General features: G+C 40.0%; 1 protein-coding gene across 5 annotated transcripts in view; it reads left to right on the forward strand.

Moving 5' to 3' along the window:
- The window catches only part of FHDC1 (FH2 domain containing 1), a 60,879-nt gene extending 56,625 nt beyond the window's left edge, over window positions 1–4,254 (forward strand). For all 5 annotated transcript variants that reach the window (XM_069105564.1, XM_069105562.1, XM_069105565.1 and 2 more), the window contains exon 12: window positions 36–4,254. In XM_069105564.1, the coding sequence (XP_068961665.1) occupies window positions 36–2,126 (2,091 nt within the window). In that variant the 3' untranslated portion in view covers window positions 2,127–4,254. The remainder of the gene's footprint in view (window positions 1–35) is intronic.
- The last annotated feature ends 11,604 nt before the right edge of the window (window positions 4,255–15,858 follow it).

Below are 15,858 nucleotides of genomic sequence, written 5' to 3' on the forward strand. Positions count from 1 at the left end.
TTATCCTTCATGGGGTTTTTCTCTCCATTCTGTAGGACAACAGGGACAGAGAAATGCAAGAAATCCGCCAGCTACAGAAGTTGAAGGGACTGGAAGAGAAGAGGCGTTCCTGGGCCACTGGTGAGATCGGGGGCTTTGGGAGGAGCAGCAGTGAGAATGATGTGGAGCTCTTGACAAAGAAGAGCCTTGAAGATGTCCTCCCCTTCCTGCATCAGAGGCCCATCAGTCCTTCCCACCGGCCCCCTAATTCCCGCCGCTCCCGGCTCTCCCTGGGCACCTCTGCAGATAGAGAGCTGCTCACTTTCCTGGAGACTTCCACAGGAGAAGACCTGAACAAATTCAACAGCCTTCCTAGAACTGGTACGAGGCAGTCCAGACCCTCAGTGGCCTGGATGGAACCCACAGGGCCAAAGGATGTGAACTCCAACCACTTACACTTCCATCAGGCCCCAGAAGCTGAGAAGGACAGCAATAACCCACCTGTGATTCAGCCTGACCAGCTTCCCAATCCATGTCTGGAAAATTCTAATGCCATCCTTTACCGTACACAGAACCATGCCAATAATAACAACTTACAAAGAAACAGTGGGCCTGGCATGCCTCTGTTGGCCACCTTGACCATGGGGATTGAAGAACGAGAACTGGTTCATGGCTTGATCCAGTTTGACCTCCAGGAGCCAATAAAACAAGAGGATCCACCAAGGTTCATCTCGGAGGAGTCTAGCCCAGTGGAATCGGAATCACTGGATGATGCGAGCTTGCCGTCCCTCACTGCTCCCGATGATATCTTGGTGTCTGTTGGCCAAGACTCTAAAGAAGTGCTGGAAAGGGAAAATGGCAACTCAGCCCCAAAGGACATGGCAGCTGATGTTCTAGTGCCTAGCAGTGCAGTCTCTGCATCTACAGACACAAGTGAGTCTGAAAATAAAGAGGCTGGGGTTATTTTCTACATCTCAGACACCACCGACTGTTCCTTGACTTTGGATTGCTCTGAAGGAAATGACCCCAAAATGGGAAGTAGCAAATCGAAAGAAGGGAAAATAGTGAATGGCTCCATGTCTTCTGGTACTCATGACAAGGAAGGAGAGACCAGGAGTAGCAGCATTCCCTCTGTCCCAAATTTCAATCCCAACAGGGAAGACTGTGCTTTTGCTGTTGGGAAGAATGAGCCTGGCTACAAATGTGGCCTGCCCAAGGATAAAATAGTCAAAGGGAAAGAGGCAGCAGGACCAAAGAGAAACTCCCTGAAAGACATACCTACAAGTGCCTCCAAACCTGGGAGTGTGCGGCGTAGCCTGGGACCTTCTTCCAAGCCAGTGCGGACCCTGAATGCCTCTGAGAATGAGAGTATGCGCAAGGTGGTTCCCATCTCTAAATCCAGTAGAGGTTCAGGAAGCTGGAAACGGCCTGAAGTACCAGCCCGGATGCCCCCTCGGGAGGCCACCAGTAACACAGAAACTCGACTGTCCCGCCGAAGCTCTGTCAGAGGCACTGCAGACACATCCCCCCGAAGACCTTCTGGTGTAGCGGTAGCAGCAGCTGTAGCAGCAGAAGAGCTGAGACTGCAGAGAGGAAACGTTACATCCAGCAGCATCCGTTTGGGAAAGGACTCTCCCTTGCAACACAAGACCTCCCTTAAGAAACCCAGCGCCAAACCAATCAGGAACCTCCCCAAGTCAAAGGCAGATGAGACGAAGATCTGCCGTACCAACCCTCAGGAGTCCGAGGATGTTGAGGAAGTGCCCAAGCCCCCGCCACCTGTCAGTATCCCTCGGGCCCCACCCCCCATTCCAAGCTTTGCCCGGAACACGGTCGCCTCCTCTTCTAGGCGTTTGAAAACTGATTCACCTCCTATCTCTAAGGTACCTGGTATTACCCGGGCAGCCTCTCAGAGGCAGCTGAGGATAAAGACAACTTCTGAAGACACCCAAACCAAGAATGGTGGCATCTTAAGGCGAACCAGCAGTGCAAGGACTGCCTCAAAGTATCTAGAACCTAGTGGGAGCCCCAGCAGTAAAGAGGAGGCCTCTTTGAAAGGGAGAGGCACAGTAGAGAAATCTTCCCTTAAACAAAAGGATTCAAATAGGACCACACTGGGGAAAATTCTGAATCCTTTATGGAAATGAGGAGAGTATATTCTCCTCCTGAGACCACCACTCTGCATTTGGGGGATGTATGAACAGATTTTGGCAGTGGGATGTCAACATTGTATGTCTTCATTCCACATGACCCAGTACACGGGTTGACTTCAAAGTCTGTTCGCCGTAAAGCCTCTAAAGGTATAACTTCCTCCTAGGGCCAAGCACCGTGTCAGTGCTCCTCTCTCCGTCCCGTGGTCGAAGAACAATATGAGTGTGTAGGTGTAATGCTGCTGTGATGGAGCTGAGGGCTTTTGGTGTGGGTGCATGTGAGCAAATGTTCCACCTCTCCAAAAAAAAAAAAGAGAGGACTTCAAAATAGAAGATGAAAGTCTTATATAACAAGTTATAAAACTTTTGGCCAGTTTTTGTATGACAAAGACTTATTTTATAAGATGATATAAGTTAAATATTACCAGTTTCCTTTTCTGAGTGAAATGCCTCCCAAGGAACATCACAGGGAAAAAATGACTTTAATATGAAGATCTTTGCTGTCTTCCTCTAATTCCGTGCCTCTCTCAGGGTCCTTTTGCTGGCAATAGGACCTTTTGGCCTGCAAACCCCAAAGTTGATGCTTCGCAGCATGGTTATAGCTCCATGTGCATGTCCAGGTGTTTTTGGTGCATGTATGTTTATGTGGGTGTGTGTGAGAAAGAGAGGGAAGAAACATGTGGGAAGAGAAGAGGGAGAGAGATCTCTGCTGGACAGAAAGCCATTCCTCCCTGTGGGCTACATACAGTATCTTATATTTAAAAACTAAAGTGGGTGGAACACAGACACTGGGAGTATTGGGCAGGCCTGGCCTCTTTGGGGTAAAGTCCATGGCTAGTGTTTAGTTGAATGGCAGCCACTTGCATAATCACCACCCAGTTTTCTGTACTTCAGAAAGTGCCCAATATTTAAAATGTTTGTAGATTCAAACCCGGCAGGGGTTAATAGCTCAGTGCTAAGAACTAATTTGTTGCTCTTCTAATCTTCCATTCCGCTCCCCAGTTTGTTCATTTGCTGTAAAATTATGTGAATGCTGCTATAGTTTGTGTAAACTCTGGTTAGAGAGACAGGAGGAAAGTCTTTTGTTGTCCAGTCTTCCTTTTTCTGTGACCGCATGGAGAGATATTGTCTGTGACATGGTGCTTTATGAGTTAAGCGTCTTCCTTTTGGTATGGTTTTTGATTTTTGAAAGAGGCCAAATCCAGATTTAAAAGAAAAACAAAAACCAACTTTTTGATAGGTGAACATTGCTTTCAAAAGAATATTTATCGGCAGGGACAAAAAGGGAGGGGGGTAAAAATCAGGATGTGAACTCCAACCACTTATGCTTCCATCACACATAATGAAAGGTTTTGGCCTTAACCAGCTTTACCAAATGCCCTTTTCCATTTCCCTTTGAGAGTAATTTATGTCAATAGGGACTAAACGTAATTCTTATTTTTTATTTTATTTTTTTTAAGTTGTCTTTTTATTTACTTATTAGTGAAATCTTATTTTCTGTCCACCAGTGGTGAGTGTATTTAAGACAAGTTCTGATGAGTTACTGACTTAACCACATGTTACTTTTTCCCTCCTTCAGTGGAATGTGTTGTTAGACAGAATGAATTTTATTACCTTTATGCTTTCGTAAACCAGCCAAGTGGTACAGGATGAACTTTGTGACTTAAGTAAGGTAACTAACCACCAGACTTTAAGAAAAAAAAAAAAGACAGTCCCACTGAAATCTCTTTCTTCCCTGGGGCCTGCTTTTAGGAACCAACCCAGAGCATCTGAAAGTGTGAGCCTTAATGAAAGTGCTAGATGGAAAGAATCCACTTCCAAAGGGAGATTTTGCTTGAAAATTTTATAAGCTGTTTGGGACTTACCATATCTGGACTTCCTATGAAATGGGGTCAGTCCTATCTATCTTCTGTGTATTCATCTGCATGAGCAGGTGATTGATTTTTATTACCTTTTATTGGTAGTGAGCTTGGAAAAAAAATAATTTAAGTGAGTTCCAGAGAATTGTAAATAAATTTCTATATAAATTTGTGTAAGATGAACTGAATGTATTTAATGGACCATTTATATGTTCTTCAGCATCATGTAGTTTAATAAAGTTCCTGTTTATGGGAGTTGTATCCTATCCTTAGCCTTTTTATTTGGTGTAATCGGACCACAGTATGTTCACTTAGTTTTGGTAGAAAGGAAGACCAGAAGGTGGTCAGATGAAGCTGGTCATCGTGGTTTCCAGAAAGGTGATACGGGCTATTTTTCTGTAGTACAAACCTGGATTTCCCTAAGTATTTGTTGAGTCCTCTCCTCTGTAACACCAGGAGTGGGAGTCGGGCCAGACTTAGGGGAATGTAGGCATTCATCTGAAATGAAAGACAGCGGAATGCTCAGCATCTCTTACATGTTCACGCTCTTCTGTGTTTTGGGGCCAAGCTCTGTAATCTCCGTGGGGCCAGCAAGTCTGGATCTGCTACTGGGCGTCCTCATGTGTTCTGGCTTAGCTCCACGGTTGAGACATCGCAGCTCACCTCTCAGTCTGGTTCAAGAAGGAAATTCAGCTCAGTTTTCTCTTGTCTCCCCTCTTAGGTGTGGAGCTGTCTTGATGTCAGAGCTTAGTCCTCACTTACACCTTTATTTTATTTTTTAATTAGTAAAGATGCTTTAATAGGAAATCAAAAGGAGGGTGCTTCTCCCACAAGATCATAGAAGGGTTGGAAAGGATGTTTGAGGCGATCTGGTACAACTTTTTCATTTTTCAAATGAGAAGACTGAGATCCAGACCTGTTAAGTGACTTGCCTGAATTACATGGGTAGTAAGTGGCCAAGTCAACATTAAAACTTGGGTCCTGGTACTCTTCATATTCACTGTGCCCTCCTTCGTCTCATCCCAAAGCTCAAGGAAATGGGACCTGTTGCTGTAGTGTTCTAAAAACTGGAGACCCAGTTTTTTCCTTTCACATATTTATACTTCATCTCTGCCTGCTGACCCTCAGATGCCTTGATTTCTGTTGTGGTGGTGAGATTATGGATGCAAACTACAGGTACCTGTTTTCCAGAGTAGTTCTCAAACAACCTATTTACCTCTTGGATCATTTTTCAAAGGAGGTTTCTTTCTAGCCCTCTGTTTAGAGGAGATGGGTGCCTCATAATGCCAGTCAAGGGATCTGTGTGCCCTGGGCAAAGTTCAAAGTTTTCTCCTCCCTGCTTCCCCTTTGATAATGGTGCCCTTGGCAATTTGCTGTCTACCAAGAAATAACTGATGAAATTTAAGATTTTACTTGGAAGAACTTAGAGAACATCAATCTCAACCTCATTTTTGCAGATGGAGAAATGAGTCTAGATAAGGGAAATAACTTGCTTAAGATACATACATAGTAAGTAGAAGAGCTAGGATTTGAATCCAGAACTACTACTACTACCACCACTACCACTACTACTATTAATAACAATAATAATTACTAATAACTAAAATTTATTTTTATGTGCCAGGCACATAGCATTTTATAAGTATTATCTCTTTTGATCTTTACAACAACCCTGGGAAGTAGGTGCTATTATTATCCCCATTTCACATATGAGAAAACAGAGGCAAATAGACATTAAGTGACTTTTCCAGGGTTGCACAGCTAGTAAGTGTCTGAGGCCAGATTTGAACTCAGATTTTCTTTTTAAAGCAATCGGGGTTAAGTAACTTGCTCAAGGTTACACGGCCAGTTATTTCTGGGTGTGGTGCTGAGTATCTGAGCCCGGATTTGATCCCCAGGTCATCCCGACACTTGAGCCAGTGCTCTTACTTGCTGAGCTACCTGGCCTCCCCTCAGATTTTTTTTTAAACTCCAAATGCAACACCAGCCACTGTATTACAAAGGTGCTCAAATCTAGTGTTCTTTTTGGTGCGCTTATCTTCCCATCTACTCCTGGGATGCTGATCTCTGAAGGGAGGCTCCAGAGTTTCTTGTGCCCTGCTCTTGTTCTGCCTAAGGTCAAACTGCTCTGGGGCTTAGGAAGGACTTGGATTGGTCTTTGATTATATAAAATATAGAGAGGTTGGGGTAATAGGACCCCAGCTTGCTTTATCATAAAACATCTACACCTATAGAGAAACGAATTTTCTGGAATTAAAGTTATGTGCATTTACTAAAAAGTTTTTAATGTTTTTCATCACATCCTACCCAATTGCCTACTCACCCTACCTAAATTTAGTCCTGAGTGATATCCTATCTTCTGCACAATTCATAGTCATCTTATAAGTTATGTGGAATGAATATATAAGACCACATTTTCCTGAATTTTCAGGTTATAGAGATAAAGATATATTGATGGAGCTATATAGTCCAAAACTATAATTTCACTGGGGTAGGAGAGTGAGTGTAGAAACTTGTATCACCAATGTAGATCAGGAACATATGTGTAACTTAAGAGGTTTGCCTGGTCACTAAGAGTTTAAGTTACTCCCCAACATCACTCTGGGAGTCTGTGTCAGAGTTAGAATTTGAACTCAGGTCTTCCTGACTCCAAGTCCAGCTGTCTATCTACTATGCCATGCTGTACCCCATCCCATTTTTTAATTACTGAGAAATATAAATTCAGTATGCTTGATAATTTATAATTTAAAATTTTTTTCTTCAATAAGTAAACATTTGTTTTCTCTTCCACCACGCCATTGGAAAAAAGAAAAACAAATTCTCACAATGGCCATGTCCAAAAATGTGTAGCTCTTCCTGCACCTTGAGTCTGTCATTCTGTAAGGAAGTGGGTATGTGTTTGATAAATAATTGAGCAAGTGGTGCCTTTAGATTTGGAACACCAACCCATGTGGCATAGAATACAACCTTTCTATTCATCATTTTGTGTTTCTATGGAGCTTTCCATTGTATTCTTTCCTTTTCATCATATTTCTGTAATAGGGGAAGAGAAGCGTTTATTAAGCAGGCACTATGCTAATACACAGTTTATAAATATTTGATCCTCACAGCAAGTCTGGAAAGTAGGTACTATTATTATCACACTTCCCTCCCCTCTCCCCCCCCCCCCATTTTACCATTGAAGAAACAGACAGACTTGGTTAAACACAAAAATGGTGCTTCCAAGTGGATAGTAGTTCATTTCTACAAAGTTCTTAAAACATCTTCCCAATAGGAACTCAACAGTAGAATAAGCATTGTAATGGCCATTTTACAAATGGTGAAAATGACAAGTCAGCTAACTTGTCCTTAGTTACACAGCCAGTGTCAGAGAAGATTCAAACCTCGATCTTCTGATTCCCAAGTTCATTCTTTCCGCTACAAGGAAAGATGAGCAAAATTAGATACTATCAGGATGACAGATCTACCAAATCATACTTGTTCCTTTGGGGATGTGCAGTGGTAGGTGGTAGCTTAGTCTTACTGAGTGGTAGAGTTGGAGATATAACAAAGACTAGTCTAGATCAGCACTTCTTAAACTGTGGGTTGGGACCCATATATGGTTCACAAAAATTTGACAACAGTAAAAGGTTTCTGAACACACAATGACCAAAAATTAATTAAAAATCAAACATGTAATGAATCCAAAGTGTTTCTGGCTGTGCTTGCCCATGTGCTTGCATCAGACAATTTCACTATAACCTTGGTTCTGAACACAAAGCATGTGCACTTTGCCCTGCGCATTCCCTTAGGCATGCCAAGGAATGCTGCCAAAACCTGAAAAGGGATTGGAAAAAGTCTAAGAAGCCCTGGTCTAGATAATAAAGATAATCTCTCCTTTGAAGTTGAGACCATTTTATTTTAAAACATCTCCTAGTGGGGGAAGCCTACTATATGCTGGGCACTGTGCTAATATTTTCTTTTTTTTTTTAATTTTTTTGTGCTAATATTTTATCATCTCATTTGTTGTAATCCTCATAACAACTCTGTGAAGTGTTATCATTATTTTCATTTTACAATTGAGGAAACTGAGTCAGAGGCTAGGTGACTTGCCCAAAGTTACACAACTAGTATCTGAGGCCAAGGTTGAATTCAGGTCTTCTAGGGCCAGCAATCTATCTGTTGTTCTACCTATTGCTTCACCAGGGAGGCTCTCTGGATTGCTTTCTTTCCTTTTTCAGGTTTTTGAAAATATTTTTAAAGTTTTATTGATGCCTTTTGTTTGCCAACCACTTCCTCATAAATTGTAGCCCCTCCTATTCAACCCCCCTTGGTAACAAAGAATTAAGCAAAATCAATATTCCAGTGATCATGGCCATGTATCTGATAGCACTCAAGCACAATCTCCACCTCTCTACTTTAATTCATCATTTGTTTTCTCAGACTGAGATGGGTCATTACAACTAATCTGAGTTAATTTTTTTTAGTGCTTTCATTGTACATTTTAGTATTCATTATGTATACTGTTCTACATCAGTTCACACAAGTCTTTCCTATTTTTCTCTGACTCCTTCACATTTGTTCATTTTTACACCATGATACTATTCCATTATCTTCACATACCACAATTTTTTCAGCCTTTCTGTACTTTGTTTCCAGTTCTTTGCTTGTTTAGAAAATGCTGCCCTCAATTATTCAGTACTGGAGCCTTTCTTTCTGCATTTGATCTCTTTTGACCATGTGGCCAATGATTTTTCTCACATCATTTCAAATTCTTGTCCAGAATAGTCAAAACAATTCTCATTTCCACCAACAGTATTTAGTGTGCCTGTCTTCCCATTTTTTGTTGTCCCCCCCCCTCATCTGGGGCAATTTACTGGGTGTGAGGTGAAAACTGGATTATTTGAAATCATTCCTAGAGTTGAAGATCAACTTTCTACCTCCCAGGACCTTGTGACTTTGTCTTCAGAAGCTATGAAATACATGGAAACTACAGTTTTGAGATAGGATGCATAGAAATATCTGAATATGTCACCCCCCCCCCAATTCCATTTTTATAGATTGGAAGAGGGGCCATATCCCAGAACAGCATTCACAATTTGCTCAGACACTAGCCATTCACTGAGTTGTAGTGGCAACCACACTGGCATACCCAGAATATCTGCTAACACAGGTTCTTAGATCTGCTTTACAAGGAAAGATAGCTGTTTAAGGGTCAACAATCTTTTAAAATTACATTCATTAGTTCAGGGGAAAAGTCAGTACCCTGAACTTCAGAGAAAATACAAGCAGAGAAAAAAAGACCAACAGACAGGGCTTTGACTGACTGAATCAACTATACACTACATACATCTTTGGATCAAGGGAGCCTTTACATCTGAGCAGTTGGGGAGCTCTGAACATATGGCCACTCAGAATCTTGACCAGGGAATCACATGATCCTTCTCATAAATAAGCCCCCCAAACAAAATATAACTCAAGAGTATATACACCCTTCTCAGAGCCAAAAGGCATCATAACCCTCCTGACTCAGTGCCTAATTAGAAATTAACAAAAGGTATGAAAACCTTCCTACAAGGAAGCCTTCTCTAAGCAAGCTTCCTTTAATGAGCTCCACATGAGGCCTGTTAATGAGCAGGGAAGATCTTATATCCCATTAACATTACATGAGTGCCCACCAGTTGTTGGGCACTGTGGAGTGGGGGGGATGGGGGGAGTGCACCATTTTTTCCATGCAGGACATTCATCTTAAATCCCCCTTATTGTATTCATGTCAAGCTCTTGGATATAGTTCTTATGGTTTTGCTCCCATCTCTATATCTGCAGAGATTGCCAAAGTTTTGGACCAGAACAGGCAGGCCTCCATAGGGAAAGGAAACTCAAGCTAACAGAAGCCAAGTTTAGAGACAAACAATAATACTGGGAGTCTATGATACATGAGCCAGGCATGTTCCAAGAGATTGTTAATAAATAACTTGGCAAGCTGAGTTTTGGAACTTAAATGCATTTCCCCACAGAGACACTGCCATAGAATCAAGTCAACAAATTAAATCAACAAGTATTTATTAAGTGCTGACTGTGTACCAGGCACCATGCAAAGCCCTGGGATTACAAAGAAAGGCAAAAATAGTTCCTGCCCTCAAAGAGTTCCCAGTTTAATGCAGAGACTCATATGTAATCAAATCTAGAGTTGGAAGGGATCTCAGATGTCATCTAGCCCAACCTCCAGACAAATCGTGGATTGTTTGTACAATGTCCTTGTCAAGTGACCAGCCATGCAGTCTTTGTTTAAATACTTTCAGCATTGAGGTACTCACTACAACTCACTACAACAAGGTTGGTTCCTTTCATTTTTAGGCACCTCATAGCTGGGTGACACAGTGGATAGAGTCAAGGGGACAGTTAAAATTCCCCCTCAAATACTAACTGTGAGATCCTGGGCATCTCACTTAGTCTCTCTCAGCCTCAGTTTCTTCATCTGTAAAATGAAGATGTTGGACTCAGTGAAACCTTTTCTAGATCTAAATATATAATCTTAATTGTTCCCAATTTTTCCCTGATAATAATATTTATATAGCACTTCAAAGTATACAAAGGGCTGTATATATGATCTCATTTATGCATTTATATCAACTGAAATCTGAATAATGTCTTCCTGTGGGGCCTGGTTTTGTTCTTCATGATTGAGCCAAAGAAGTCTGATCCCTCTTTCACATGACAATCTTGCACATATTAAGGCAGTTCTATTCCCATCTCCTCATATCTCCCTGCCCATTTGGCACATCTCCTTTTCATCAGGCTAAATGTCTCAATTTCCCCATTGGTTCTTAAATATCATATTTCAAAATTTCTTCACTAACCTCATCATCTCTAAAATGCAGCCTCTAGGACTCAGTACACTACTCTAGACATGCTCTGTACAGAGCAGAATACAGTGGGCATGATCACCCTTCTCACTGGACACTGCTCTACTGATACAACCTAAGGGCAAATTAATTTTTGGCTGCCAAATAAGAATAAATTATATTGAACTTGGAGTCCACTAGAGCCTGTAGGCCTCCATGTCTTTATTTTTTTTTTTCTTTTCTTATAGTGGAGGATGTGGGCAGCAATACCTCTACCTCTCTCAGGCCTTTGTGTCTAAAGGAAACATAGACTCTCAGAGTTGGAAGAGACCTCAGGAGCCATTGAGTCCAACATGTCTCTGAATAAAAATCCCTCTATAATGATCTTCAGCAAGTGACCATCCATCTTTCACTCAAAAACCTCAAGGCAGTCACCTGTCTAATTTGGGGTTTCTCTAATTGTTAGAAAAGTTGTCCTCATATCAAATCTGCCTTTTTGTAACTTCTGACCCTTATTCCTGGTTCTATATTCTCGGGAGCCTCACAGAGCAAGTATAATTCTTCACATGATAGCCCTTTAGTACTTGAAGACCCCTATCATGTCTTATCTAAATCTTCTCTTATGCATTAATCGCTCTTTTTGTAGAAGACCTCATGTTCCACTTTACTGAGAAACCAAAGCCTTCCATTCTCTCCCTCCTCATCTCAGCTACTCCACACCTGAAAACATCTGCAAGTCTTTGTGAGATCCATCTCTTACCTCCTGTTTTAGACCATGAGGCAGCCATTCTTGTGATGGTCTACTCCTCTTGTACTTTTGATCCCATCTTCTCTCGTCTACTCTAAGAGATAATATGCTCCATCAGTCATTTCCTTTCTCTCATCTTTCATCTTTCTTTATCCTCTGACTCCTTCCAAACTGCCTCCCACATAGTCAAAGGAAAGACAAACTTCAAAAGACTTATAAATTCTGATCAACATGACCAACGATAATTCCAGAATAACCATGATGAAATATGCTACAATATTTTCTGATACAGAGGTGATAGATTCATGGTACAGATTCATATATGGATATGGATATAGATATAGGTATAGATTAGATGTAGATGTAAAGATAGAGATATATGTAGATATAGATATGATCAATGTGGGAATTTGTTTGCTTTAATCATACATATTTGTTACAAGGGCTTTTTTTCCCAGTGAATTGGGACGGGGAAGTGTGAGAAAAAGAAAACAGATTTTTGTTCATTAAAAAATATTAAATTGGGGTGGCTAGGTAGTACAGTGAATAGAGCAATGTCCCTGGAGTCAAAAGGACCTGAGTTCAAATCTGACCTCAGACACTTAACACTTACTAGCCATGTGACCTTGGGCAAGTCACTTAGCCCCAATTGCCCTGCCTGCCCTGCTCCAAAAAGCAAAACCAAAAAAAATATTAAATTTAAAAATGTTCATGTCTTCCCATCCTAAAAAAAATCACAACTCAGAAGAAGATAGTGGAGTTAAAACAGCTACTTTTACTTCAAAGAAAAATGTCAAATGGTCACAAGCTCAAAAAGAGTTCTTATAAGAACGTAACAAGGACTTTAAAAATAAGAAAAGAGAGGTTGAGGGAAAATTAGGGGAAAAAAATAAGAATAATCTAAGAAACTCAAGAAAATTATGAAAAGTTAACCAAATGGAAAAAGAGATTCAAAAACTTAAAGACAAAATAACTCCTTTAAAATTAGAATCGGGCAAGGGGAAACTAAAGACTTCATAAGACCAAGAAATAACAAAACAAAATCAAAAGAATGAAAAAATAGAATGAAACATCCCAGTAGATAAACAATTGACCTAGAAGGGGAGACAATATAAGAACTGTTGGACTACCCAAAAGTTATGATAAAAAAACAGAGTCTAGACTACAAGAAATTTTTAAGAAAAATTGCCTTGAAGTTTCAGAACTGGAGGGTAAAATGGAAATGGGAAAAAAAAATCCACCAATCACCACCTGAAAGAGATACCAAAATGAAAATTCACAGGAACATTATAGCTAAGTTTTAAAACTCCAAGGTCAAGGAGAAAATACTGCAAACAACTAGAAAAAAAAAACACCCCCACAATTTAATTACTGTGGAGTTACAGTCAGGGCAATCCAAGATTTAGCAGCTTCTAAATTAAAAGATTGAAGGCTGTGGAACATGATAGTCCAAAGAGCAAAGGAGGGAAGTTTGCAACCAAGAATAGCTTACCCAGCAAAGCTGAGTCTAGTCCTATATGGGGATAAATAGATATTTAATGAATTAAAGGACTTCCAGGTACTTTTTGAGGAAAAGACCAGAACTGAATGAAAAATTTGACCTATAAAAATCAGGAGAAACCTAAGAAGGTACACATTAAAGATTAATTTTAAGGGATTTAATAAGGTCAAACTGTTTACTTCTTATATGGGAAAATGTTATTTGTAACACTTAAGAAGTTTGGGTAGTTTGAAAGAGCATACTTAGATAGAAGGCTTGAGTTGAACATGATGGGATGATCCTAAGAAAAAGTGGGTAGGGAGAGATAAAATGGAGCAATTATCTCATACAAATAAGACATGAATGGAAGAATTGTTACAGTGGAGGGCAGGAAGGGGTGGAGGGTTGGTAGTTTTAGGACCTTGTTCTCAACGGAACTGGGTTAGAGAAGAAATAGTTTATACATCTAGAGTATAAAAGTCTTCTTAACTTACAAAGAAATAGGGAGAAGGGATAGGCTAATGGAGGAACTCTTAGAATGGGGTACAGTCAAGAAATAGGAGGGTAAGGGAAGAGTTAGATTAAGACTGGGAGGTAAGGGGAGAGAATAAGGGAAGGATTCTTAGATGAGGTACTGATTAGGGAGGCAGTGCTTAGAAATAAATTAGATGTATGAGGAAGGATAGGGTAAAAAGAGAGGGTGAAGTAGGTAAACAATGAAGAAAACAGAAAGGAGGGAAATGCACAACTAGTAATTATAACTTTTAATATGAATGGGATGACAGACACAACGTATGTGTGATGACCAACTTTGATAGACTGGACTCTTCTCAGCAATGCAGTCAATCCCAAAAGACCCATGATGGAGAGAAATATGTGCATCCAAAGAAAGAACTAGAAAGAACTAAGTTTATATCCAGGTGGAAGCAAAATACCTGATCTTTTTCCTTCTCTTATTTGGTTTTATGTCCTCTTCACCATTTTTCATTCCAGCTGGTACAATCCGTCCTTATAACCTGACTAATGCATGATGTGAAAGTATTTACAGATCCTATACTTGACTATAAGCCGCCATGGGGCGGGGGAAGGGGACAAAATGTGAAACTCAAGGAATTGTGGAATTGAATCCTGTAAACTAAAAGGAAACAAACTAATTAATTAAAAAAATAAAAAAATAAAATAAAATAATAAGAACAGGATGAACTCAATCATAAAACAGAAATGGATGGTAGAATGGATTAAAAACCGGAATCCTACAATATATGGTTTTTTTTTCTTTTTTTACAAGAAACATTTAAAAATGAGAGATATACATGGGATAAAAATAAAGGACTGGAGTAGAATTTATTCCTCTTCAGTTGATGCAAAAAACAAAACAAAACAAAACCAGGTGTAGCAATCACAATCTTAGATAAAGTTAAAGCTTAAATAGAATTAATTACAAGAGATAAACAGGGAAACTACATTGTAATAAGAGGCACCATAGATAATGAAGTAATATCAATATTTTTTAAATTTTTTTCCAAATGCTTTTTTAACTTCTGATTTACACCATTCATTTCCACCAGATTTTGAGTTACAAATTTTCTCCCCGTTTTTCCCCTACCCACCCCTCCAAAATAGCGGTCCCACAGGATATCCCCTCCTCCAATCTGCTCTCTCCCATTTCTTCTCCCATACCACCTCTGACTTTTCCAGTAGGGCATGGTGGATCTCTATGCCCCTGTATATGTGCCTGTATATCTTATTTCCCAATTACATGTAAAATAGTATTAATAATAGCATATATATATATATATATATATATATATATCTTTAAACATTTGATTTTAAAACTTTGAATTTCAGATTCACTCCCTTCCTCCCTTGTCACCCACCCTTACTGGGAAGATAAGCAGTTCAGTATAGGCTGCACATGAGTAGCTAATGCAAAACATTACCATAGTAGATATTGTAAAAGACTGACTATATTTCCCTCCCTCCTATCTCACCTCCCACTTGTTGTATTCTCTACTTTGATCCTGTCCCTTTTCAAAAGTGGGTGCTTCCAACTTCCCTCCTCCCCAGCCTGCCCTCCCTTCCAACATTTCCCCTCTCATCCCCTTCCCCCTACTCTCCTAGAGGGTGAGATACCCTATTTAGTGTGTATTTCACTCCTTCCCTGAGCCAAATTCAATGAGAATAAAGTTGACCCATTCCCTTTTGCTTTCCTGTTCTTCATCTTTCATGAAGATGAAACCATTTTCCTTTGCCTCTTCTATATGAGATAGTTTACCCCATTCTGTCTCTCCCCATCTCCTCTCATTATATTCCTCTCTCACCTTTTAATTTCACCTTTTAAGTATCATCCCTTCCAATTAAATTGGTCCTGTGCCCTCTATCTATGTATACCTGTACACATATGTACACACATTCACAAATATACTCATATGCCCATATACCCTCCTATATATATATGTGTGTGTGTATATATATATTTCTATTCCCTTCAACTATTTTCATACTAAGAAAAGTTTCATTAGTTACAATTATCATTTTTCTATGTAGGAATAGAAATAGTTCAACTTTGATAGGTTTCTTATGATTTCTTTCCCCTGTTTACCTTCTCATGCTGCTCTTGCTTCTTATATCTGAATGTCAAATTTTCTATTCAACTCTGTTTTTTTCATCAAGAATACTTTAAATTCCTCTATTCCACTGAATGACCATATTTTCCCCTGAAACATGATAGTTTTGCTGGGTAGGTGATTCTTGGTTTTAATCCCAGCTCCTTTGACCTCCAGAATATCATATTCCAAGCTCTTCAATCCCTCAGTGT

The sequence above is a fragment of the Petaurus breviceps genome, unplaced genomic scaffold, assembly GCF_028583685.1.
Source record: "Petaurus breviceps papuanus isolate PSGF00001 unplaced genomic scaffold, PetGlider_PUasm1.0 76, whole genome shotgun sequence".
Lineage (NCBI taxonomy): Eukaryota > Metazoa > Chordata > Mammalia > Diprotodontia > Petauridae > Petaurus > Petaurus breviceps.